We start from the raw sequence: 25,042 nt of genomic DNA on the forward strand, positions 1-25,042 counted from the left end.
GAGAAACAAAAGGTATAGTTTGAAGATATTGAGACGATCAAGGGATTGACGAGGACGTTAAGTATGACCGTTTGTCGGAGCTGAGGTGAGGGGCTTCGGCAAAAGAAAAGGCCGCCTGCAGGTCGACCCCATTATCGACGTGCAGCCTCGGAACCCGGGAGGCCGACCGCCGATCAAAGGGTTGGCCGAGTCAACTCTGATGTTTTGGGCTCGCAGGTGCTGTCTTGTCAAGGCTAGGAGGTTTCTAATAATGCTAGGCTTATGATAGAGACGATGTGAGAGACGAACCTCTCAAGTCGAAATGACATCGGCCGGAGTCAAAGACCCCCACATCACTATCAGCCATCGACTCTTTCGCCCGGCAGCAGAAGGTTCAAAAAAGACCACTGTGTTAGTGTTGGTTCATGATGCTATGATGCGTTGACAATGCGTTCTTTGTTATAGTCGAAACCTGGCCCTTAATGGGTTAACTAAACCAGAAGATCGCCATCAGACATCTAACTCTAACTGACTACTTGAAAAAATTCAGAACAGCAGACACAACTTCTCCGGGCGCATGTTCTGGGATGTAGTGTCCAGACTCAACACTATGGCCCTCGACTGGCACACCAGGCTCAGTGACATCCTTCCACTCTTTGACAGCATCAAAACACTTCTCAATGACTCCATGCTTGCCCCAAAGCACAAGCAAAGGGCTGCGAATCTTCCTTCCCTGCTTCAAGTCCTCCCTGGCCTCGTCCAAGTCCAAAGTTGCGCTCGCCCGGTAATCGTTGCACATTGCGTGAACAGTCGCCTCCTCTTCCAGGCTCTTGGCGTAAAAGTCGAAACAGGTCGGGTCAAATAACTTCAGGCCTTCCTTCTGTCGTCCTCCCATGAAGAGCTCCGCAAAGTGCCTCGAGCGTCCAGCGATCATCATCTCAGGAAGTGGCGCGTCCTGGATGAGGAAAAACCAGTGAAAGTACGCTTTCGCAAAGTCGAAGTCGGTCTTTGTGAACATGGAAAGTGTCGGGCAAATATCGAGCAGAATGACTTTGCGCACTCGATCCGGATAATCGACGCATAGCTTATGAGCCACTCTCGCTCCTCGATCGTGGGCACAGACGTAGAAGTCGGTAAAGCCCAGAGAGTCCATCACGTCGATGCAGTCACGAGCCATGGCACTCTTGGCGTATGCTGAGACATCTTCTGGCTTGGATGACTGTCCATAACCACGGATATCTATGAGAATAAGCGTGTATTTGTCGAGGAGCTGAGGCGCAACGCGATGCCAGATGTGGAGGGTCTGGGGAAAGCCGTGGAGTAACAGCAACGGAGGCTTTGATGATGATGAGTCGCCGCTCCTTAATCCATTGATAGTGACACTATCGTCGGAAGTTTTGACGTCAAAAGATTGGAGTCCTTCAAACATGGTGGGTAAATTGTAAATTCTGAGTTGTTAATGCTTGAGTTTGGGCTGTTTGGCCGAGCTTCATATGCGGAGACCTCGGTCCATGACGCCCTTAAGAAGACATCTCCAACCGGGACCCGAAGCTTGAAACTTATTAAGCTTCTGCGCCAATCAAGTCTCTTCACAGGTCAATCGGCCCAACCTTTATGCGCCCGTTTAAGTCGGCGGGGTTTCTTTTAGCCGATGACTCTATTCAGAGATTGTGTCCAAGACATTTGCATTTCCCTCAGTGCTGCTAACCGGGCATGCATTCGGGAAATCGGCTTAGCTGGCCGCCACAAGGAAGGTGAAAAGCAAAAGCCGATCAAACTTCAGAGTTTTACTTATGTGTATCCCGGCTCGTTTCCATCTAAATTGTCACCCCAAGGGAACACCAATACTTGCTTCATTGTTGATTCGACTACATACTGTAGGGATATAAGCGTCATCTTCAAGAAGCAGCCCTGTTCATAATGACTCCTGAAGGATCCTTGGTCTCGGAATCACCCCATGTGGCCTCCCATCCGTTCTCTTCCAAGTAAACCTTCCATGCCTCATCGTCGTCCTCCAGGCGTCGCGACACATCAGGGATGACAAAGTATGCAACAATGGCGCCCAGTACTGCAAATGCGGATCCAATCAAGAAAGCCACCTGGTTGCCCTTGGAAGGGTCGTCGGCGTATGAGTTGAGAATGGCCGTGAAGACCTGGGTTCCAATGGCAGCGCCGGCCTTGGACCATGCGGCGATGAAACCCAGCATCTGGCCGCGGATAGAGGTAGGGAAGCATTCAGAGGCAGCAAGGACGACGGTACTGAATTCTGGTTAGCTATCAAATGAGGATGGTGCATAAGGGTGTCATACCTGCCGGGACCAACTTCGCCCAACGTCAGGAAGATGCCGTACAAGACGACGAAAAGAGGAAAGATACTCTGAATCTGCTCCTCAGCTCCACCGAGAACAAATCCAAGAACAGCCTGAAGAGTAAAACCCAATGCCATGGTCTTGCGACGGCCAATCTTGTCAGAGAGGTAGCCTCCAATGAAGGGACCCGGGATATAGAAGCAGTTGATAACAACGCCCCATCCCAAGTTCTTGACGATGCTGTCACCAACGTTGGCTCGAGACATGATGGTCGAGCTAAAGATGCCAAAGGGAATTGAGATCCAATTGTACAGAAACCAACAGGTTGCCACACCGATCATGGGACGGTAATATCTCTTGAGCGCAAGCCAGTACGGCACACGCTGCTTGCGCATCGACGACTTTCGGTACGCCGTGGCAACCGACATGCGCATTCGGAACCAGAAGATGACCAAAGGAGGAAATGCGCCAAGTGCAAAGGTGGTTCGCCAGACGATGGCGTACTTGCTCTCCTTTTGTTGGACGCAGAGAAGCAAGAGCAAAGGCGTAAGACCGGCCCAGACGTAGCCCAGGGACGCCGACAGATCAGCAAGCATGGCAAACATAAAGCCTCGGTGCTTCCGGTACTGGGCGCTCTCATCGGTTGCCTCTGCCGCACCTGCACCAGACACTGGGTACTCGCCACCGGCGCCGACACCAGCGACACCACGAGAAACGATGAGCATCCAGAAGAGACCGGCATCACTACCGCCACTCGCACCAGCGGACAGGGCAATTCCCAGCACCAGAAGGATTGTGGTAGCGACAGCACCTGTCTTGCGACCAAACTGATCCACAATGAGACCGAAGAAGAGCATGCCAATGATCATGCCAATCAGAAAGGCGTTACTGAGACGCGTAGAGATGGAACTCGTCAGAGCGTCCGGATAAAGGACCTTCATGATAAGCTGGACATTTCCAATCACGGCAGCATTACTATCACGAACACATACGTAAGCACTGAACGATAGAAAGGGGAAACAGAGGATCAAGCAGCGAGAGCATGGTGGAGTGAGCTCCTTACTATCCATCAGAGCCGATTGCTAGACCCGAAAAGAGCACCATCAACCAGACAGAGAGTCTGCTGTAGTAGGTCTTTTCAGGACCGTCTACGACAGTGCCAACCTCGACCTCGGCTCCAGTGTCTGAGGCATGCTTCTTGTCGTCGGTGTGGTTGTCGACGGTATTTGGATGTGGCTCAACGGCCAGGCCTTGAACCTGAGCAGTCATTTTGGAAGTCGCCTCGGGTAGGATTATGGAGAAAACAGATGCAGATCCCATCAGTCGCAGTGCATGAAGACTCTTCCTCTTAACAGTTTTGTTATCTGTGTTTGCCGGGGGCCATCGGCTAACTGTTGGCCGACACTGATGATCCTTCGCCTCGACCTCCTCGTTACGGCGACGGTTCCCGGCCGGGGGTGGGGAATAGCAGCCGGTTTTCTATCTGACGCTGGGGGCACCAATCAGATAGTCTGAAAAGAGTGGGTGAAGTTACAACGGTCCCCAGTTAGTACGTCAGTTCAATACGCTGGGCTTCGGGTTATCTCACGTCGGCCTATCAGTGGAGCCGGCGCCTATAACTGGCCCCGAGACACGATACCTATCTCTCACTCAGGCACACTCCGAGAGGCTTTCCCTTGTCATCGACACTCGACCGCGTCAAGATGGGTTCTCCGGAGATACACAACGATTCAGCCGCGGTGCTACTGTACCGCAAACACCACCAGACCAACCTCAGGTCGAGATTGTCGTGGTGTTTCGCCGCAATCGCGTTGATTTGCACAGCTCTCCTCTTCTCCAAAACCCTCCCTTGTCAGCACAGGAGCTCTCAGGCACACGGCGCTCTCGACGTCGACAAGGTGCAGCAATGCGCCATTGACAATCTCAAAGCTGATCTTTCATTCCTCGACAATGCCAAGCCAATCGAAGCTCCAGAATTCCTAGAGCGTCGGGACAAGCTGGCGAAAGCGCTGGTCACAAACGGCGTCGACGCCTTCGTCCTGGAGCCCGGTTACACATTCCAGTACTATGGCAACATCTCCCAGGTGGACTGGGAGCCTTGGGAGCCCGAGGAGCGCCCCTTCTTGATGCTTATCCTCCCCGAGACCTTGGCAGATGGCCAAGTCAAGGCCAAGACAGCCTACCTATCGCCCAGCTTCGAAGAGGGTCGTGTCCGTATGCTCAGCATTCCTTCTCATGACGAAGAGCTGGACATTGTGATCTGGGAGGAGCACTGGAACCCCTATGAAACTCTTCTCAAGTCACGGCTGTTCAAGGGCAAGACGGGAATCAAGCTCATGATGGATGAGGAGATCCGAGACTACATCACCCGCGGGCTGGAATCTGTCGGCTTCGAGACAGTCGGTCTTACCCCCGAGGCTGAACTCGTCAGACAGCAGAAGAGCGCGGCCGAAGTTGAGTTACTTCGAGCCGTCAACACGGGTACCGTTGTTGCCGTGAGGGCGATGCGTCCTTGTTTGGTTCCTGGCTTGACCGAGGACCAAGTGACGACGATTCTGGACAACGCAATGCTCTCCATTGGCTTCAGCCTCTTCTTCAACATTGTTCTCTTTGAGGAGCACGGCGCTCTGCCGCATGGAGGCTTCGTCACAGGAGGCAAGAAGCTCACCTATTATACCATGATCGTTATCGACGTCGGTGCCCATTACTTGGGCTACTCGTCCGACATCTGCCGCAGCTTCCTCATCGACCCGCCAGAGAATGATGCCGAAATCACCGAGGATCCTCTCCGTGAAGAAAAGGAAAAGGTTTGGCAGATCGTGCTCGACGCCCAAACGGCCGCTGCGCAGGCTTTCCAGCCAAACAACACAGCAGCCAGCGTTGATATCGCGGCCCGCACGGTCATAGAGAACGCCGGTTACGGTTATGGCTTCACCCATCGCTTGGGTCACGGAATCGGCATCAAAGCTCACGAATCACCGTATCTGAACAAGTTCAACAAGCAGGCGCTGCTACAGCCAGGCATGACTTTTACCAACGAGCCGGGAATCTACCTCGAGGGCAAGTTTGGCGTGCGCCACGAGGACATTTACTTGGTCAAAGAAGATGGGGAGGCTGAGTTGTTGACGGGGAGAAGAGCGATTGGCTTGCGAGAGCCTTAAAAAGCGCGTGGATTTGTTAATGGCCTAGTGAGTGTGCTTTAGTGGATAAAATGGGACTCTTGCAAACCTTTGGATTGTGACAACAAAAAAGCTTTGCGTGTGCTCATAAGCCATTAGGCTACGTGCCACTTCAGTTATCTTGATAATAGATTTCTCAATTCAAGTCCTAAACGCTTGGTCCCGGTCAGTGACTATAACTATCTTCAAAGGCTTTTTCTTCAACCTTTCATTACCTATAGTCAAAGAGTCATACTGTCGGGTTGGGCCCTGTACTGTAGCTCCAAAGGTGGTCACGTGGCTTCAATGGCTGGCTCGTCGCGAGATCAAGGCAGATGAACACACATTCTGACACATACCTAGGTATATAATTATAAAAGGTTAAACCTCTCATATGTTATTTAACTACTCTCACCTCAATATAAGAAAGAGAAAAGTCTCCCCACCCATAATGCATCTTGCCTAACTTACAAGTCTATCTCTGGCTGCCGCTCCTTAAACAAGACCTTAGCTATGGGGTTCGGGATAACATCCTGCGCCATTTCGACATTCCTCGAATCACATCCTTCAGCAAACTTCCAGTCGTACTTCAGAAGCATGTGTGCCAATGCTACTTTCAGCTCATTGCCCGCAAAGAACCGACCAGGACAAGAGTGCTCGCCGTGGCCGAATCCAATATGCTCGGTGCTCGTGGCTACGTACTGCCACTTATTCTCATTGCCTAGGATCTAGCGAAGCTTCAAAAACCTGTCTCCAATGAAGCGCTCTAGCTCAGGGAACAGTTCCGAGTCCATCATAACTTCAGGCGTAGTGACGGTGAGCATATCGCCCTTGCGGACCTTGAGTCCATCGGAGAATGTCACATTCCCCTCAGCAATACGAGTCATGATGGCTAGAAAACATGTCAGAGTGTGCTCAAGTTTGATTTCTTAAAATGTACTCACTCAGGTGAACCGGGTTGCGCCGCTGTGATTCCTTCAGCACACTGTCCATAAGTTTCAGCTTGTGCAGTGTTGTCTTCTTCCATTCGCCATCTTCTTCCAGGACTCGCTTCACCTCATCTCGCATGGGCTGGACCCATTCGGGGTTATCGATGAGATCATATAGCACCCGCGACAAGGCCATCGACGTCGTGTGTATGGCGCCGATACCTAGACCCAGCTGGCCACCGACAATATCAAACTTCTCACCACTTTTTTACCTCCAATCTTGTAGCCACTGCAAAGCGTCGTCATACTTCCTCACGGGCCTTCCGGCTCGCGCGCCTTCGGTTTGTTCGAGGCATCTCCGTTCCAATTCCTCATTGATGATTCTCCGTGCGACTCGCTCAGATTTCATCATTTGGAGACGTTCTGACAAGAAGAACTGCACAATAGGTCGCACAATTGGTTTCCAGAACCTCAAGACACGAGTAAACTCGATACCCTCGACGGCGTAAGCCCCAGAGACCTTGAGCCATCCTTTGTTACGGCAGATCCCTTCTCCCAGAAAGACACGAGCAGATAACCTAAAAACCAGGTCTACCGTCGTGGGGTAAAAGACGCATTCTTGCCAATCTACATGCGTGTTAGCTTCTAGATAATGTGCTCTAAAATATCTCTTACCGTTCCTTGGTGGGAAGTATTCCTCGAGAGCAGCGGCCGTTTCGGACGAGAGGGCAGCTGTGATTCTGCCTATAGAAAGACTGAGTGGCAGCTCATATCATCAGGAAGACGGGTACACACCCAGTGATTGGGTCAGCTGGGTCCTCACGACTCCCTTGAATACCTCCGACGAGTGTACGTCAAAGAGAAATCCAGCCATGCCAGGCATTAAACCCACTCCTGGAAGACTTGTAAACGATGCCTAAGTACGGATTAGTCATGTCCTTTCCGGGCCAACTGAGTGCTTACTTTGTTTATGTTCTGTTGAAAGGAGAGCAGCTTATGGTTCCGTATCTCATTGGTGTATTTTCTCGAGAGAACAATCATTGGCCCAGTCGGCGTGTAAACTTGGAAGGAATCACCATGCTGTTGACCATCATGGTTAAAAAACATCCCCAAGGAAACCCAAATCACTTAGGAGAACTTGCCTTTTTCAATCCTTCCTGAAGGATGGCTCTGGAGTTTTCCGCATAACTATGCTTTGCTTGCAGAGGCGTGTCATCCTTGAACACACCAACAGCTGCGTACCCAGGGATGAGCTTTTCATCCTGATCAAATACAGCCTTGAAAATGGCAAGTATTATCATCAGGGCCAAAACTCCAGACAACGATGCGTAGGGTTGGAGAGCCAGCACCGATAGCTGGGCCAATAAACTAGGAGGGGTATTTTCCGTAATTTCAGGCATGTTAATCAGTAGGTCGAAATTCGAGGTGAAAGTCAAGTTGCCAAAGTTGAGGCTAAAGTCAAGGACAAGCAGGCATCTTTTAAACCCAGGGCTCGGACTTGTAGACTTCTCCGATGCCGGATTCCAATGCATCATACTTGAGGAAGAGATTATCCAATACCACTCAAGTTCTCCGTACTTTCCGAGGATCATGGATAAGTTGAACGACAAGCAAGAACAGGTTGACCACATGGTCACATTGATAAAACCTGCTACCCACCTTCGGTTGCTTAAAGTTTGAGCAACCCTTGTTAAACCCTTTTATGTGATAGGCTATCAAGGGATTGACCTTGAACACGAACCTAGAGCATCCGCTCTAAATCGGCTTTCTGGCATACAGATATGCAACCGATGTTTTGACTGCTACACAATCGGGCCAAAAGATCGGAGTCTCGGACAAGTTTAATTCCACGTGATCGGCTTTTTGGCATATAGATATGTAACCTATCTTTTAACTGCCGGACTATCGGGCTAAAGGATCGCAGTCCCGGACAAGTTTTGATTCCGTGTGCTTAGGTTAGCTTATTAGATGCGTCAGGTCTACGCTCCTGGGGGTATATAGTGGATGCTGTTCGTTGCGAGTCCAGAGGTGGTAACAACTTTGTCTCATTCAAGAACGAAAAAGTCGAATCCATCATGTCTTCGAGCCTGGCAGGCAGAGCATACATTGTCACGGGAGGAGCTGCCGGTATCGGTCTAGCGGCCGTCCGGAATCTCCTGAACCTTTCAGCAACTGTTCATGTAGTTGATAGAGTCACGAACCCGCCAGATATTTTTGCGGGCCGCGGACAGCTACACTTTTATCCAGCAGTTGATGTGAGTTCTCGAAGCGCAGTGGGAGACCTGTTTCAAGCCATATCCGGCCGCACCCCATCTATCCACGGCCTCGTCAATGCGGCGGGCGTTTCTCCGTCGGGCAATTACGAAATCGACGGCCATGGTTACGCAATCGAGAAGGACGCGACCTATGATCACATCATGGATGTCAACTCACGCGGGACCTGGAATGTTACCAATGAACTGCTTCGTTATACTCTTTCTCGGCAACGCGGAGATGGAGACAACATCAGCATCGTCAATATCGGGTCCTTGGCGGCTTTGGCAGGGTTTCCTACCATGACGGCATACACTGTCAGCAAGCATGCTGTGCTCGGCATGACTAGGACATGGGCGTTGGAATACGCTCGCCACGGTATCAGGGCAAACATGATTGCCCCAGGGCTTATAAAGACGCAGCTCGACATGCTTGCTCGGGATACCGACGACGAGCGGGGAGTTGTGGCAAAGGCTTGGGAGGAGTCGAATCCGATGGGCAGGGCAGGGGAGCCCGAGGACGTGGCTGGCCCCATCATGTTTTTCCTCGGAGACGAATCGTCGTATATTACAGGGGAGGTTCTTGCCGTGAGTGGAGGCGCGAAGTAAACGATCTCGCCAAGGACGGGGCCGCTTAAAGCTCCGGCAAAGAGAGGAGTCGACGCAGGTATAGGCTCCGTAACTTGGGGGATTGCTTCTACGTGCACGGATGAGATATTAAATAGGAGTGTGGATAGCCGTAACATGCTACTCTTTTATTGTTAGTTGGGTACTGAGTCCTTTGCAATTAGTCCTCTGTGCTCTTTAGTAGTTTGCTACCTGATGTTTTGACAAGTAACCGAGAATAAGCATGGATGACGATTAAGAATGTAAGTAACTACACCCACCGTGCGAGAAAATCGGCTTCTTCCCCAAGCGATATGCTCCATCTCGACAATGGAAAGACGAACTTCCAGATCTAATCTTCTGTGACCTTGGGTGACATCCGGGAACACGGGCAAGATAGATACGTTACGTTCCCGTATCCCCGCTCTGCCAACGCATGGGGATGGCGGCGGATGGAAATGGCAACCCTCGCGACGATCTATATAGAAGCCTTTTATACCGAGAAGTCGGTATCCGCACTCACATTCAAAGGTCAGTCTTGTCGAGTCTTCTCTTGAGACGTGCTCCTTAACCCTCCATCTGTCCAGTGTATATAAAGCCTCCCCCGTCTGCGCAGTATGCGTCACGTCGTGCTCATAGAGCTACCACTACCTGGGCCTAGATCCCAATTAATTCCTTCAGCTCTACTTTCAGCTTCGCATCATCACTTGTTTTCCCCTTTCACACACACAATGGCGTCCGCCAAGCGAGGTATACACGACCGCATCAACCGTGTGTCTCATTGGGACGTAAACGTCACCAATCTCGAGCGTTCGAGGCTGTGGTACGAGAAAAAAACAACTCAACGTGTCGTTGCAAGCACAACAGCTTCGCAGGACTTTCCGGCCCTTGGTATCACAAGGGGCAGCTTCAAAGGCTACTTGCTGCGCGATAGCACCAAAGGCTCTGGATATCCCATGATCCATCTGGTAGAGTGGCAGAATCCATTGCCCGTCGGCAAACCCAACCTCTCTCATGGGCACGTGGGCTGGTATCGCATAGTTCCTGTTGTCCAGAGCATTGATGCAGCCCGTGAGGCAGTAATGCAGCAGGGTAGTAAGCCCTTTACTAAGACGACCGAAGCTACTTTGCAACTGAGCCCCAATATGCCAGTTCTCGACTACAGGTTCTTCACGACGCACGACCCGGACGGGATCGCGGTAGAGTTTTCCCAAGCAGATATCTTGCTCGATATAGTCCCGGCGTGCCCGTACACGGTAGCCCATAACACCGCCAACGTTGAAAAGAACTTGCCCTTCTATGTCGAGGTACTGGGCCTCAACGTTCAGACGAGCGTGCAGTCACCGCACCTTGTTCCTAATGTCTATAGTCCCAATGGAGGACAGACTGGGCTCACCGGCGTCTTCTTCACCATACGCAATAACAATTCCTACATTTTGGACTGGCTGCAGTGGACTGACTCCCCTAAACACCCCACTCCATATTGCGAGGTCAACCATGTCGGCGTTGTGCGGTGCGCAATCGAGGTTGATGATGTTGATGCTGCTTACCAGATCCTTCGTGAGCTCTCTGGCTCCCCCAAACACAACTTCAAAATGGGAGAGCCAGAGGTCTGGGATTTTGGGCAAGAATTCGGTGCTCGCAAAGTTTTAAACTTTCAAGATCCGGAGGGGGTAGGGTTCCAGCTGATTGAGCAGCCGCAGGAGCCGCAGAAGGTTGATTTACATCCATGGGGTGTTGGCTCAGAACCTAAATAAGCTACTCAGGTTACATAATAAGCATGCACCGCACTTTTCCCAGCCCTCAAGATCGATACTTCAATAAAAACTAGCTTCTATGCTCTTCCTCAGAGGTCGTAGTTACAGTCTGACAGGTTCTTGCATTCTGACCGGCCTTTCCGTAAGTTCCACAGCGCCGTTCCCTCTACATCACTGCCCTCCCTCGACCACTACCTCTCGACGATTCCTCTGCTAGCTGCGTATTAATATCTCTCTAATCAACCTGATTCCTTCCCTTATCTAAAGTTGTAGTCCCTCCTACGACAGTTAGAGGTAAAGGGCGACGCAGAGTCCTCGGCAGGCTGTCGGAAGCTTAGAGCATACGTTTCATAGAACTAGCGTACCGAAGGAATTGAGGCTGGCGTCAAATGATGTTAAACCCCACCAAGGCACCGGAGTGTGCAAACCACTGGGGGGGCGCGAAACCCTCCTGGACTCATTTGCCGCTGATATGGGTCTCGGTTGTCCACATGGCAGCGTTCTCCAGAGCTAGCCGTTGTCAGCTGTCTCGAAATGTCTGCCCGCGCATCATATATCGTATAGCAAATAATTTCATGCTATATACATCGCGGTCAACGGCTCATACAAGGATAACAAGTACCACGCCAAGCCGGGGCGTCTCAAGTTCTGCAAGGAATCTTTCAAACAGGCAAAGTGGAAGGGCCTCGTTGAGTCGGTGAAGGAATCAGTAAACTCCCAGACAGCAAGCCAGCGAGTCGACGAGCAAGATCTGCGCCCCACTGTATGCAACAATCGGTTTTCAGCCATGCTGGTCAGTTCAACGGGGTCATAAGGTTTTCGAGCCCCCGAGCCCCTGGATTAGAAATCTGGATTAGAAATCGTGCCACGCAACTTTGGTTAACGTTACGCTCATACTCTGATGGGATAATCGTGTTGTCGAACTACATTAGGCATAACGGTATTGACTTTCATCGCTGGTCGTATATTACTCAAAGTTAACTGAGGCTCGTTGCTCGGAATCTGCAAGCAAAATATAAAGCAGATAGTTCCCCTCGAGCATGAAAGACTTTTATTCACACCAGACCCTCTGCAGTCGATGAATAACACAAGCATCACAATGACCCCCCGACGATACCCTGCTAGCCCAACCGATCCCAGCCCTCTGGGGAAACCCTTGACTTTTGAATTCAGCGGCAAGGCGGCCAAGAATCGATTGCTCAAAGCTGCCATGACTGAACGCTTATCGACCTGGCATCCTAACAACTTGGAAGAGCGAGGTGTCCCTACCCCCGAGCTCATCAACGTCTATCGTCGCTAGGGGGAAGGTGGCTTCGGTGTCATATTGACCGGCCATATCATGATTGCATACGACCAACTAGAAGCAGCCGGGAATAGCGTTGTATCTCGTGATGCGCCCTTTTTTGGGGAGCGCTTCGAGGCATTCAAGGAGATGGCTTCTGTCACCAAGCAGCATGGCAGCTTAGCTGTGGCACAGATTAGCCATCCTGGACGTCAGGTTGGCAACCTTATTCAGAAGAACCCCATCTCGGCCAGTGACGTGCAGCTAGAAGTCGAAGTCATGGGCATGCATTTTAACAAACCTAAAGCAATGGAGGAGAACGATTTCAAGAATGTCGTTGAAGGTTTTGCTCACGCCGCCGAATACCTTTACAAAGCAGGCTTCGACGGCATACAACTACATGGCGCACAGTAAGTTTAACTCCTTGCACCTTCTGGGAAGCTTCTAAATAATATCATAGCGGTTATCTCCTAGCTCAATTCCTTTCACCAACCACTAATAAAAGGAGGGATAAATACGGTGGTTCTATTGAGAATCGCTCCCGCCTTATTTTTGAGATTGCCGACGCCATCCGTACTCGCGTCACTGATCCGTCATTTATCATCGGCATCAAGGTGAATAGCGTCGAGTTTCAGGAAGGAGGTTTCTCTACCGAGGATTGCGAAATTCTCTGCCGGAACCTAGAGCAACACGGTTTCGATTTTCTAGAGCTATCAGGTGGAACCTACCAGAGCCTGGGTTTTACCTATTATAGGGAGAGCTCCAAGAAGAGAGAAGCTTTCTTCCTCGATTTCGCAGACAAGATCATCCCGGAGCTGTCAAAGACGAAGGCCTATGTCACGGGTGGCCTTAGGACAGTGAAGGCCATGGTTGACGCTCTCGATACGGTCCACGGCGTCGGCCTTGGTCGACCTGCAACGCACGAGTTCGATCTTGCAGCCAAGATTTTGAGTGGCGAAGCAAATAGTGCAATTGACTATCTCCTTGATGAGCAAAACTTTGGAGTCACGAACATTGCATCTGGGGCACAGTAAGTTTCAACCGGCCTTCATAGGGTCATGGATGTCTGGGCTGACGTGCGCAAGGATACGTTTGGTGGGCAAGGACAAGCAGCCGCTCGACCTCAGCCGAGAGGACCATTTGAAAGCATTCCAGGATTCTATGACCCAATGGGGCCAAGGCATGACGCAAAACAAGGACAACTTTAAATTTGGTTTCGTTGATATTCAAGGAGTTCGGTTGGAGCCATACGGCGCCTCCTACGCGTCAGCGTAAAGATGCATCCCTGGTTATATGACATCAGGCCGCACTCTCCAGGCTCTCTGTACATAATTTAGTGCCACTCTTGTTTCGTTACATTAATGCATACGGTCGTTTTGAAACTTCCCACCTATTGCGGCTAAGTATCGCCGCTGGTGGCCCAGACAGCTCACCCAGGACTTGACGGCTATAGACGGAGCTTGGCGAGGCGAGCAAGGACGTGAAGAGATCCTTCAAGATTCGTAATTGCAATTAACCTTGAAAAGGGCTAATATTGTTGCAAAAATCTCGTTTCACATTAGTTCTGATTAATCTCTAGACTACTTCTGTATCCATCCGGGCTCTCTATGACTGCGTCGAGGGATGCCGGAACAAAGAAGCCTGTCTTCGGGTCCAAAAGAGAAAACCCACCGTCATTGCCGAACTGATGGCCGTCTTATGCCGGGCATGTCTATCTGTGCCAAAAGTCATAGGCTCCCGGCTATGCAAAAGAGCTTGGATCCCGGTGTCGGAGGAAACAGAGCGTAGTATATATTGCCCCAATGCGGCCTGACCACCATCATCGGCCATGAGTCAAGCAACACGACAACACACTAGTCTCACAAGTACCCAGCTTCCCCCTTCAGGATAGGATTCAACATGGTTCGTATCGAGCGATTTAGGTCTACCTGGGGCGTTGAGCCGGGTGAAAATTTTGAAGTCTGGAAGCCGTTGTTTGTGGAGTGGAAGAAACTCGGTTACGGTAAGTCAACAATGCCTAAAGACTCTTCACCGACCTTGCGAGTTACATATTGGAATTGTTAATTCGACATTGCCAGACGGTGTGGAGATGGTTCCTTATGACTTGAACGAGGATCAACGGTGGGAGGTGCGGAAGCTTTGCGATGGCCTGGGTTTGAAGATCAGCATCACGTAAGTCTGCCAAAAGCGCGCTGACAATTATTCCCTCGATTGATCTTCATAGAATCTTCTCTGCGTGGCATCGATATCGTGGGCCGCGACCGCGCAACCTCACGCCCGATGTTCATCTCGAGGGATATCAGGAGGAGCTTCGGCGAGCGCAAGTACTTGACCCAGTCAAGATTAACGCGCAGTCGGGAGCGTAAGTTGTTATTTCGCGGGAGAAGTGACTGTCAACTAACAAGACATTAATTAAGAGACTTTTGGTCTTGGGAGCAGGCTGCTTACTTCTTCGAGAGGACGCTTCCGATCGACAAGGAATTGGGCTTTGAAGGGCGAATTTGTCACGAAACGCATCGCAACCGGGGGCTGTTCAACCCATATGTGACAGACTACGTGCTCCAGAGGGTGCCAGAGTACGCGCCGTCACATTTCTCTGTCAGTTTGTCGCATCAATTGACTCACCTTGGCAGGCTTCGCATTACGGGAGACTTTTCACACTGGATCGTTGGCTGTGAGAGACTGCTCGACGTCGCTGAAGAAGACCAGGAACTATTGGACAGAGTCATCCCTCATGTCGGTGCACCACTACGTTGACCGAGAAATCTCTGACGCGTTTTATAGGTGTATCACATCCATACGCGCATTGGCACGACACAGTCCACCCAGTGCCCAGAGCCACTGGATCCGGCCTTTGCAGCTGAACGTGCTTTCTTCGAGAAGCTCTGGATCCGAATCGTCAAGTCGAGGGCGCAGAGAGACCCTGACAGCGTCATAACATTTGTTCCAGAATATGGGTAAGGCAAGAGACAATCAGATCATGTTACATCGACTAAGATTGCCCAGACTCTTCCCCTATCATCCCTTCGGGTCGGTACGGACCAGTGCAGATGTCGCCGACAGCGAGGGTCCGCGCCTGCAAAAGTTATTTGAGAATAGCCTTGGCGAATGAATGCGTCTAGAATATGGAGAGTCCGGGTGACCATTCCCAGGAGAGGATAGCCTATCCCTAGCCTCTCTCATGCCAGATCGACCCAGGAGGCTAGGGGTGCCCACGGGTCTGGTGGATTGGTTCATGCGATGTCGCAGGGAGCGGAGATGCCGTTGTTCAGCTTTAAACGCGGGATGGCCAATAATGCATGATGGGATATCAGCTTGCAAGGATGTGGCATCCACAAGGGAGTGTGTCTCTTCAGCCTGATTTCACTCGAGGTGTAGGGTAACGAGGCCGTATTAAATTCTCTCCCAGTCGAGCCACGTCAATGCAAAGATAAGCATGTGAATTGTGATAAAAATGAGGACGAGTGAGCAGATTTGCTTTCCGAATCGCATTTCAACTCATGAGGGTCTTACTTGACTGTGCATTGTCGCGTAGTAGTGTTGCTGGGTGAGAGTGCTGATAAGACAGTGGTGAGCCAGCATCTCAAACCATCAAGATCCAGACACTTGAAAGATCTTGAGACTCACAATATTGAGATGAAGTATCTAGAACATAGATCTTGATGGACATAAAATCAAAACGCCATCGAAAATTGGTTATTGTAGTGGCGGAAGTGAGTACTTGCAATTATGGACATGATCAGCGATGTCTTGGTGATGGCCTCAACACCAACAACCTAAGATCTACACACAATGGCAGCACCCGTTGGCCACTACGATGTGAATGGTCACTGTGACAATCATCTCTCATATTGGATATGCGACAAGGGTTAGAAGAGTGCCAATCCTGCGCTACAACACCCAAGACGGCTGTATTCACCAACAACCGGTGGACCTGTTGGCTGATCAATCAACTCGACGCTACGGCGTGGCCTCTCGACTCGTCGCACGGCTATCCCGCTATAGCTCATGCATAACGCACGTCATGAATTAGATACAAGTGGAGAAGAACAAATCAAGGGGATCTGTCGACGGTCGTGCCGCTGGCTAGGGGTGTCATGCGAGGTCAGCTCGGCTGGCGTCTGGGGCGCATCGCTGCACCCAATGTAGGCGCCGCCTCTGGTCCCCGTGGGTGCAAGGAACGGCCAAGACAAAATGGACCATCTGAACGGGTGCCAGTCACATCAACGAACCGGCCAAGACGGCCAGCGATCCGATGGCATCCCAGCACAATGGTGTTCCCGATGTTAGCGAACTTGGCAGCTTGGCATACGGCAACCATTGCCGACTTTGATAACGATCTCAAGATGACCTCAAGACTGTGGCAATGAATTGTTAAACTGTCTGATTGTGACAATGGTTCAAGAATGTGAGGCGAGACGTTGACCAGGTCAAGGTTCTAGACAAAGTGGGGGGAACAACCGTTTCCGCTGCCTCACAACGACTATTGGGAATAACCAACGCGTGATCAAAGCTTATTTACCTCAATCAATCGTACTCGGTATACGAGAAGAGGTTCGTCAAGTGGGCGGCTTCATTGTGGCGGTTCCTCGGTGAAAGGCCTCGTCTCTGAATGGACTCGTTGGGAGTGCGCCTTGGAGGAACGCGAGGATCAAATGGAGGATTCACGTGCTTCCACAGAAAAAGTGGCGAGACTTTTTTCCCCAATCTTTCGACCTAGGCTTCTCCAGCTATTACTTTGGTCCGGGGGATCTGGACGAACGGTTCATCTTCCTATAAGATCGCAGCAGTGCCCCATGTGGCCGTTACAAGTGGCCATTGCCTCCCTGCTGTTCGGGCGACCGAGCTTTCGTGGGAACTTTTCAAAAAACCCACGTCTCACCGGAGGCATGGCTCGAAGGGGCCAACGGAGCGCCTAAACAGGGTAAGCTTAACCCCAGCTGGTGCCCGGAGTCGGACGGAGCCCGGCCAGCGCGAGGCCTGGGACCTACTAACCGATTTTGGAGACCGACGGTGGATCTCTCTTGGTGGTGTTTGGTAACGGCGTGGGCAGTCTAGATTTTCTTTTCACACAGGTCGGTCTTGCGTGTGTGTGTGTGTGTGTGTGCGTATGCCAAGATGCCAAGCCAGAAGATGGAGATTTGGGCACGCACGAAACAATCCACGTCCGAAACCTACGTACGAGTTTCTAGATGAAGGATGGAGTTTCTTGGTCAACTAAGAAAAAATATGACAAAAAAGGAGCCAGGCAAAGACCACCGACTGAGCAGTGTCTTGCCCCACGTGTCTCCAATTGCTCTCGTGTGTGTCCCCTCCCCATTGACTTTAAGCATAGTTTTTGCCTCGCATCATCAATCATGCCTAAATTGAAGCTCTTTCGGGGAGCTGGAGCTAAAACCCAGTGCTGTATCCTCACGCACGCGACGCTCTCTTGCTCTGAGCAGGGGCTGCGGCTCCTCGGATCAAGCACAAATTCTGGGCGATCGACAAGACTTGACCAAGACGGCTCCACGCGACTTGGCAGATGGGAGTGTCTGCCTGGAAGCCTCGCCATTGGATCTCAACCCTTGTCATGGTGTTTGATGGTGGACGCCGTGGCGAAGCCACACCCACACCCCCCCTGCACAGCTTCCGACAAGCACTGACCCAATCACGAAGCGTCTTTAGCTTCAGATCTTGCCCACGTGTGGTCTTGGGCGAATCTCATAGGGTTATGCTTAATTGTACCACCCGGGGAGCACACTGACAGGGGGACGCCCAATGCGGCAAACCAGCACGCTTCCCACTGCTGCGTGGCTTCGGCGCTGGGTGTCTACACCAAGTAATCGGTAGCCAGATCGTCTCACCGAAGGGCACTTTGTCTCTACTGCAGCTGCTTCTCTGCGGGTAGCGTCCGAGGTGGGGGTGGGCAATCGACAGGTCCTGCAGGCAAAGGCAAAGCTCCAGTGCCCCCGAGAGTTTAAAAGAAGCTGTCTGAGACCCTCGATTTCATCCTCTTCTTCTTGCTCGAGCATCCCTTTCTTCTCCATCCATCATCATCAGCAGCAGCACACTCTCATTCGACTGCTTGGCTTCCTTCTTTCTTCCTTCTCGAACAAAAAAGCCAAACCAGTCAAGATGGTGCTCGAGGATTACACCTACGTCTTTGCCCTGGGCACTTGCTTCGCCCTGCTTGAGGCCTACAACAACGGTGCCAGTAAGTAGTTCCCCTCTACTTCCCCTCCTCTCACCCTGGCGCCTATGACGCATCACATCCATCGCAACAATTCACTAACAATCCCCTCCTCCAGACGATGTCGCCAACGCTTGGGCTACCAGTGTCTCATCGCGCTCGGTTACCTACCGAGGCGCTATGGTACTCTGCTGTATCTTCGAACTCCTCGGTGCCCTAACAGTCGGCGCCCGAACCGCCTCGACCATCAAGAACGGCATCATTCCCATGGAGGCCTTCCGTGACAACGCCGGTGTCCAGCTTCTCGCCTTCGCCTGTGCCTCCGCCGGTGCCTCTCTCTGGGTTATGTGGTGCACCCGACACAACGCCCACGTCTCCTCGACATACTCTCTCATTTCTTCGCTCGCTGGTGTTGGTATCGCTACTGTCGGTGCCAGCAAGGTCGAATGGGGCTGGAACGGCGGCCAGGGTCTCGGTGCCATCTTTGCTGGTCTCGGTATGGCTCCCGCCATCGCCGGCTGCTTCGGTGCCATCATCTTCATGCTTGTTAAGCTTGTTGTCCACGTCCGCAAGAACCCTGTCCCCTGGGCTGTCTGGACCTCTCCCTTCTTCTTCCTGATCGCCGGTACCATCTGCACGCTCTCTATCGTCTACAAGGGTTCTCCCCGCCTTGGTCTTACTGAGAAGCCCGCTTGGTACATCGCCTCCGTTACTCTGGGTGTCGGCTTCGGTCTGTTCATCCTGTCTGCCATCTTCTTCGTCCCCTATGTCAACGCCGTCGTCATCAAGCGCGACTACACTCTCCGCTGGTGGGATGCCTGGCAAGGACCCCTCCTGTTCAAGCGTCCTTCTCCTCCTGATGCTGAGAACGCCCGTGTCCCCAACTACGCCGTCATCCAGCACGATGCCGAGGACGACCAGGCCTCCACCCAGGACTCCGAGACCCAGTACGACCCCAAGAAGGGCAGCAACGACGATGAGATCACCCCTGCCCACCCTGCCCACGAGGTCACCAACGAGAAGCACACCCTCAACCTTGCCGAGTCTACCCAGGAGGGCTACCAGCGAATGCTCCGTGAGAACACTGAGAAGCACCACGCCAAGCTCCGCAAGTCCCGTGGTCCTCTTGGCTGGGCTATGCGCACTCTCCACGCCAACCCCATCGGTGCCGGTTCCATCCACGAGACTCACAACCTGATCGCCATCGTCAAGCGCATCCCCGCCCAGATCGTCTGCGCTCTCCTCTACGGTGCCCACTACGACATCCACACTGCTCAGATCGGTATCGAGGGTACTCCCGAGGGTAAGCGCATGGCTCGCGTCTACGCCAAGGCCCCCAAGTACTCCAACGAGGTCGAGTATCTGTACTCTTTCGTCCAGATCATCACTGCCTGCACTGCTTCTTTCGCTCACGGTGCCAACGATGTTGGTAACGCTGTCGGTGTCTGGGCTGGTATGTACGCTGCTTGGCACTCTGGCAAGCCTGCCGAGAAGAAGGCCGATGTCCCTCTCTGGCAGATTGGTATTGTCGCCGCCACCATTTGCATTGGTTTCATCACCTACGGATACAACATCATGAAGGGTAAGCACCTCTTTGACTCAAGACTCAGAACATTCACTAACAGACAATAGTTATGGGTAACAAGATCACCTACCACTCCCCCAGCCGTGGCTCCTCCATGGAGATGGGTGCCGCCATCACTGTCCTCGTCTTCTCCCAGTACAAGCTTCCCGTCTCCACCTCCATGTGCATCACTGGTGCCACTGTTGGTGTCGGTCTCTGCAACGGCAGCCTGAGCGCCGTCAACTGGAAGCGAGTCTTCCTCTTGGTCTTCTCCTGGATCATGACCATCCCCATCGCTGGTCTCATCGGTGGCTGCCTCATGGGTCTTGCCCTCAACGCCCCTCACTTTTAAACTCACACACCATCCTCTCAAACTGTTTGAGCTTGAAGCTCGGTCTCTCTTTTAGAATGCCATGGAGAAATGGCACAGTACATGATATGAACTTAGAAAAGCGGGTTTGATATGCATAGAAAGATACCGAGGTTGGAATTTGTTGCCAGTATTTTAAGACCTTTAATTGACGGAGTTGAAACCCCGAACTACATTGCCTGAAGCTTCTGTGACGTCTTGACAATTCAGCCACCAACGCAGCGACAGAGTAACATCCCAACGTCATTTTTCGTTTTTGACCTTTCAAGTGTTCTTTGAAACAAGCCACTTAGTTAAGTATCCAGAAAATAAATACTAGAGCAGCGGTCATCGCGTTCAGAAATGTAGCACCGTATTAGTCCTACACACAGCGTGTAGCTGACGTTGGCCCTCCTCAAGGCTGCACACGACATCCTACCATAGTAGGAGTAGGATCATCCCCATGTCTCCTAAAACACCGATTATCCGTTCCTGCACCATGTAGCACCATAAACTCTTGGCCCTTCCTTCCATGCAGAAATCGCCCTTGGCAAGCCACCCAACCCCTTGCCCCGGGTATTGTAGTGTCACCCTCACACCCCCCTCGAGGTTGCATCTTGGCGACCTCCCACCGGTTCCTTGGCATCAGCTTGGCACAGGTGAATGTATCTTCCAAGACTGTCCCCTGGACTGACACACGTAAACCTTGCAGGGAGGGGAGCTGTCATGGTTTAGTAGGCCAAGAGTTTCTGTCGAATGATTATCCCTAACCCGACATGGCATACGCACACGTGCTCGCCTTTGATAGATGTTTGACCTCGAGATGAAGACTACGTTGTAGGTTTTGAAAGAAGAACTTTAACTGGTCCTATCACTTTCGTATGTGTGCTGGTTGTTGACCTATCTGATAGTCGCTTGAGCGATTAAGCAGAGACAAAACGAATTCTACCAGTCTTGCCAAGAAAGTGACCCTCACCCCACGAAGAGTGGCGTGACCCTTCCAAAACAGGGGTAATCATTCTTACAAGTCATTTGTTTCGGAAAACCCATAAATGTTCACCGAATACATCCAAAGATCCGTGCAATTGGGCGTTCGTCTGAGGGGAAAGCCCAAGTCAGTCCATATACTACTTGCCGCGCATACATGATGAAACACTCAACCATTGGACTACAGAGTCACATCCGACACATCCGAAGCCTGAAGCCTAAGGGTAGAGTCAAAGTATCTATTCGACCTTGGTTATGCTGTACATCGGTAGTTCCGTATGCTCAGAGCAACCCCAGCTTTCAACAATGCTTCTCGTCCACACCAAGAAAAATTGACAATCTGCATAATGAGAGGCCGCAATACTTGACAAGGTTAGCTTTACGCAAGATCCTGTGGGTGAAGATGCTTTAAACTGCATAGAGCAAAGTGCGGTGCGTTCTTCGGTGGGTTACATCACTACTGTTATTGCCAAACATAGGAAAAATACTTGATAATCACCTTTGGTCGCCAAGATGTTTATTTATCTCTTCCATCAGCAGCCGAGAGCAAGATATCGACTATCTTTCATGGAACATACGTAGCCTCAACAGGTGCTCCCTGAGCTCCCTGGATAACCTGTGGCGGCCATGTCAAATCCTCATGCCACTCCGTCTCATAAGAATACTTTCCACTGCCAACGACAACATCAATCCCGGGCAGAACTACCCGTGCTTCGCCGTTTGGAGGAATCGATACACTCGTCTTCATGACGCTGGATTCACACGTCCAAAATACACTGTATGGCCCTATGGGGGAGTCGTACGTGGCCCGAGCCCATCGGATTGTACCACCAGGTCGTGGACGAATGGTGGCGGACTCCCAACCAGGTGAGGCTGAAGATAAGCCAGTCACGTATGCATGAAGAAAATGGCACACGGCGCCCAGAGCATAGTGATTGAAAGACGTCATTTGGCCCGGATTGATGGAACCGTCGGGGAGCATCGAATTCCATCGCTCCCACTGCAAAGCACGGTCAGGAAACAACGGCGGCATGTTTGCGGCGAGAGATGGTACTTACAATCGTGGTTGCGCCCATCGTGATGGGATATAGCCAGCTAGGACTGTCACGTTCCTGCAGCATCCTATACGCTGTGCCCATCATGTGGACATTGGCCAAGGTAGGTAGGATGTGCGGCGTCCCCACAAACCCTGTGTTGATCTTGAAGGCTTCCCATCGGGTTAGCCAGTCAAGTCTGGACCGCGCAGTTTGTATCTCAACCTCGCTATCTAGGAGATTAAAGTGAAGAGCCAGGACATAGCTCGTCTGTGTGTCTGACGAAAGCCTTCCCTTGGGCGAAATGTACTCGTCTCGGAACAACTTGCGTAGCCTCTGCGCTTCGTCTCGATAGCGTTTCGCATCTTCCAGCTCGCCCAACCGATCAGCGACTTGGGAAGCAACTTCAGTGACATGAACCAAATAGGCGTTGGCAACCAAGTACGGATCAGTGGGTGTGTGCCCAGGAAGAGCAGGCGGAGACCGAGGGTCAAGCCAATCGCCGAACTGAGGCATCTCGGTGGAATAAAACCCCCGTTCATCACGAGGTATCCCCTTGTCGAGCCACAGTTTCATGCTCTCCCATTGCTTTCGTAAATGCTGTTTGTCTCCAAAGAACTGGTATAGATCCCACGGTGTGAGGACCACAGTGTCACCCCAAGCCGCCATGGCCTTATTTTCATTGTGCTTGGGGGGCATAGGAATGCTGGGAACAACAGTGGGAACGACCCCTCCCAGGCCTTTCTGATCGGCCTCGACGTCCTGGAGCCAGCCTCCGATGAACGCCGCGGTATCGTAAAGAAAGCTTGCGGTGGGAGTGAAGACCTGAATATCGCCTGTCCACCCTAGTCGCTCGTCACGCTGGGGGCAATCCGTAGGGACAGAGATGAAGTTTCCCCGCATCGACCATACAGTATTTTCGTGAAGCTTGTTCACATGATCATGGGAGCATTCAAATGTCCCAGTTCTGCGTAGATCTGAAGAAATCACAACAGCGGTGAAGTCGGAGAGACTGCAGGCGTCGTAACCTGTCACTTCCGCGTACCTGCACCGTGTCGTTAGAAGCGGCTAATACAACGAGTGATGTACGAAATCTCACCTAAAGCCATAGAATGTAAACTTGGGTTCATACCCACGCGTCTGACCTCCCAGGTGTATCACGGTGCTTGCCTTGGCCGTCCTCAGGGGCCTCGTTCCTAGTTCACCATGTTCCATGACCTCTGCATGGCGAATGGTAACAGTTCCCGTCCCAGGGATGTCAATATTCACCCTAAGCCAACCAGCCAGATTCTGCCCAAAGTCCAGGACTTTCTTCCCGCTGGGTGTTGTGATGATATTTTGCGGCTGTAGCTCTAGGATGCGACGAACAGGGGGCGCTTCAGGTGCTATCAAAACGGCCTCTGGAAATGGGAGAACCTCGGCTGCAAGGTAGAGCTTGCTGGAAGGTGCCTTGGGGGTAGACCACAATGCGTCATGTTGTTTGCTGTCATAGACTTCGCCGTTGTAAATCTCGGAGCTAAGGACAGGACCGTCGACGAGGACTTCCCAGGTGTGGTCAGTTCGGCAAAGAACCTGCCCATTGACCTCAAGCTGACCCAGAAATCCTAGACGGTCCCCCCATATGTTGGAGACTCCTGGTCGCCCGAGCCTGCCAGCAAACCAGCCTTCGCCCAGATACACTCCGATCGTATTGCGTCCTGGAAGCAAATATCTCGTAACGTCATACGTTTGGTAGTGGAGTCGGTGTCGATATGACTGCCACCCGGGAGAAAGCACTTGATCGCCAACCACCTGGCCATTGATTTCTACTTGGTAGATACCATGGGCGGTAGCATACAAACGGGCTGGGCCGCCCTCGTATGCGAAGGTCTTTCTCATGCGAAATGGCGGCTTGGGCTTGTCGACATCTTGAAGAGGACCACTTATCAAGTCTGCCTCCCAATGGCCTCGCTTCAAGAGGGCAGCCTCCAATGTAAGCTCCGCCCAGCCAGTCTTCACTCCGTTCGCGCCGGTGGCTTGTATGCTGACGTGAACGATTTCTCTTGAAGCCAACGCCGTTGACGGCCACGGCACAAGTGAAGATTTGGACGACTCAACTCGGAAAGACTCTGTCTTTCCTCGCCGCTTGATGACAATCTCATAAGATGACTGCCTCCAGTCGCGGAGGGTGGTTGCGGCAAATCGCCAAGAGAGTCTGGGTGCAGGGTGGAATATCCCGAACCCGTCTTGATAGTGTTCAGCTCTCAGCTCGACAATGGTGATTTCTTCCGTGCATGACGGGAAGTCTTGACTGAGGTCTCCCATGATTGTGGACTGAAAGAATGAGACAACGGGGAAAGGGTAATGTCAAAGCCGGTAACAGCAAAAACAAGAAAGGACAAGGGGGATGAAAGGATGGGAAGTGGTGTGAATAATCTCCGAGACTCTAGTTCAAGCGTGGCCTGATTTATAGCTGGGGCTGTATCGGTGACCTACCTACTTGAATGTCTTGCTGGAGCCGTCATGAAAAACGGGGTTAAGTCTCGGAGGGTGGAGGTTGGACATGGAACCTCCGGTCCTGTCGCGGGGGAAAGGGGACCGAGCTGAATGAGCAGCCCCACAGAAACCCCGGCTCGGTCCCCCGGCAATTGGGAGCGGAGGTCGGGGCGGAGATGTGGGGGAGGC

The 25,042-nt window shown here is 51.8% G+C and overlaps 10 protein-coding genes across 10 annotated transcripts; 6 read left to right on the forward strand and 4 right to left on the reverse strand.

Annotated features, from left to right (window-relative positions):
* Positions 1–511: 511 nt before the first annotated feature.
* NECHADRAFT_53866 (uncharacterized protein) lies at positions 512–1,408 on the reverse strand (the record flags this gene model as incomplete). Its single annotated transcript, XM_003047460.1, has 1 exon — positions 512–1,408. One exon carries the CDS (start codon positions 1,406–1,408, stop codon positions 512–514), a length of 897 nt encoding a protein of 298 aa, XP_003047506.1.
* Positions 1,409–1,877: 469 nt separating this feature from the next.
* Positions 1,878–3,557, reverse strand: NECHADRAFT_87866 (uncharacterized protein; the record flags this gene model as incomplete). Its single annotated transcript, XM_003047461.1, has 3 exons — positions 1,878–2,238; positions 2,289–3,263; positions 3,352–3,557. 3 exons carry the CDS (start codon positions 3,555–3,557, stop codon positions 1,878–1,880), a joined length of 1,542 nt encoding a protein of 513 aa, XP_003047507.1.
* Positions 3,558–3,991: 434 nt separating this feature from the next.
* NECHADRAFT_97860 (uncharacterized protein) lies at positions 3,992–5,449 on the forward strand (the record flags this gene model as incomplete). Its single annotated transcript, XM_003047281.1, has 2 exons — positions 3,992–4,027; positions 4,187–5,449. The coding sequence occupies 2 exons, from the start codon at positions 3,992–3,994 to the stop codon at positions 5,447–5,449; spliced, it is 1,299 nt and encodes a 432-aa protein (XP_003047327.1).
* Positions 5,450–6,174: 725 nt separating this feature from the next.
* On the reverse strand, positions 6,175–8,006 carry NECHADRAFT_87868 (uncharacterized protein; the record flags this gene model as incomplete). Its single annotated transcript, XM_003047462.1, has 7 exons — positions 6,175–6,338; positions 6,391–6,431; positions 6,648–7,002; positions 7,051–7,119; positions 7,171–7,269; positions 7,339–7,350; positions 7,604–8,006. 7 exons carry the CDS (start codon positions 8,004–8,006, stop codon positions 6,175–6,177), a joined length of 1,143 nt encoding a protein of 380 aa, XP_003047508.1.
* A 444-nt stretch (positions 8,007–8,450) lies between these two features.
* NECHADRAFT_54190 (uncharacterized protein) lies at positions 8,451–9,236 on the forward strand (the record flags this gene model as incomplete). Its single annotated transcript, XM_003047282.1, has 1 exon — positions 8,451–9,236. The coding sequence occupies one exon, from the start codon at positions 8,451–8,453 to the stop codon at positions 9,234–9,236; it is 786 nt and encodes a 261-aa protein (XP_003047328.1).
* A 728-nt stretch (positions 9,237–9,964) lies between these two features.
* On the forward strand, positions 9,965–10,990 carry NECHADRAFT_87870 (uncharacterized protein; the record flags this gene model as incomplete). Its single annotated transcript, XM_003047283.1, has 2 exons — positions 9,965–10,325; positions 10,356–10,990. 2 exons carry the CDS (start codon positions 9,965–9,967, stop codon positions 10,988–10,990), a joined length of 996 nt encoding a protein of 331 aa, XP_003047329.1.
* A 1,099-nt stretch (positions 10,991–12,089) lies between these two features.
* On the forward strand, positions 12,090–13,547 carry NECHADRAFT_87871 (uncharacterized protein; the record flags this gene model as incomplete). Its single annotated transcript, XM_003047284.1, has 4 exons — positions 12,090–12,251; positions 12,291–12,682; positions 12,733–13,302; positions 13,358–13,547. The coding sequence occupies 4 exons, from the start codon at positions 12,090–12,092 to the stop codon at positions 13,545–13,547; spliced, it is 1,314 nt and encodes a 437-aa protein (XP_003047330.1).
* A 624-nt stretch (positions 13,548–14,171) lies between these two features.
* Positions 14,172–15,384, forward strand: NECHADRAFT_54231 (uncharacterized protein; the record flags this gene model as incomplete). Its single annotated transcript, XM_003047285.1, has 6 exons — positions 14,172–14,315; positions 14,450–14,634; positions 14,690–14,848; positions 14,906–15,008; positions 15,057–15,229; positions 15,279–15,384. 6 exons carry the CDS (start codon positions 14,172–14,174, stop codon positions 15,382–15,384), a joined length of 870 nt encoding a protein of 289 aa, XP_003047331.1.
* Positions 15,385–18,389: 3,005 nt separating this feature from the next.
* Positions 18,390–20,546, forward strand: NECHADRAFT_64782 (uncharacterized protein; the record flags this gene model as incomplete). Its single annotated transcript, XM_003047286.1, has 3 exons — positions 18,390–18,468; positions 18,563–20,026; positions 20,077–20,546. 3 exons carry the CDS (start codon positions 18,390–18,392, stop codon positions 20,358–20,360), a joined length of 1,827 nt encoding a protein of 608 aa, XP_003047332.1. The 3' UTR covers positions 20,361–20,546.
* A 1,363-nt stretch (positions 20,547–21,909) lies between these two features.
* On the reverse strand, positions 21,910–24,682 carry NECHADRAFT_87874 (uncharacterized protein; the record flags this gene model as incomplete). The annotated part of the gene is made up of 3 exons (XM_003047463.1): positions 21,910–22,344; positions 22,403–23,423; positions 23,478–24,682. The coding sequence occupies 3 exons, from the start codon at positions 24,680–24,682 to the stop codon at positions 21,910–21,912; spliced, it is 2,661 nt and encodes an 886-aa protein (XP_003047509.1).
* Positions 24,683–25,042: the final 360 nt, after the last annotated feature.

The sequence above is a fragment of the Fusarium vanettenii genome, assembly GCF_000151355.1.
Source record: "Fusarium vanettenii 77-13-4 chromosome 12 genomic scaffold NECHAsca_15_chr12_5_0, whole genome shotgun sequence".
NCBI classification, from domain to species: Eukaryota; Fungi; Ascomycota; class Sordariomycetes; order Hypocreales; family Nectriaceae; genus Fusarium; species Fusarium vanettenii.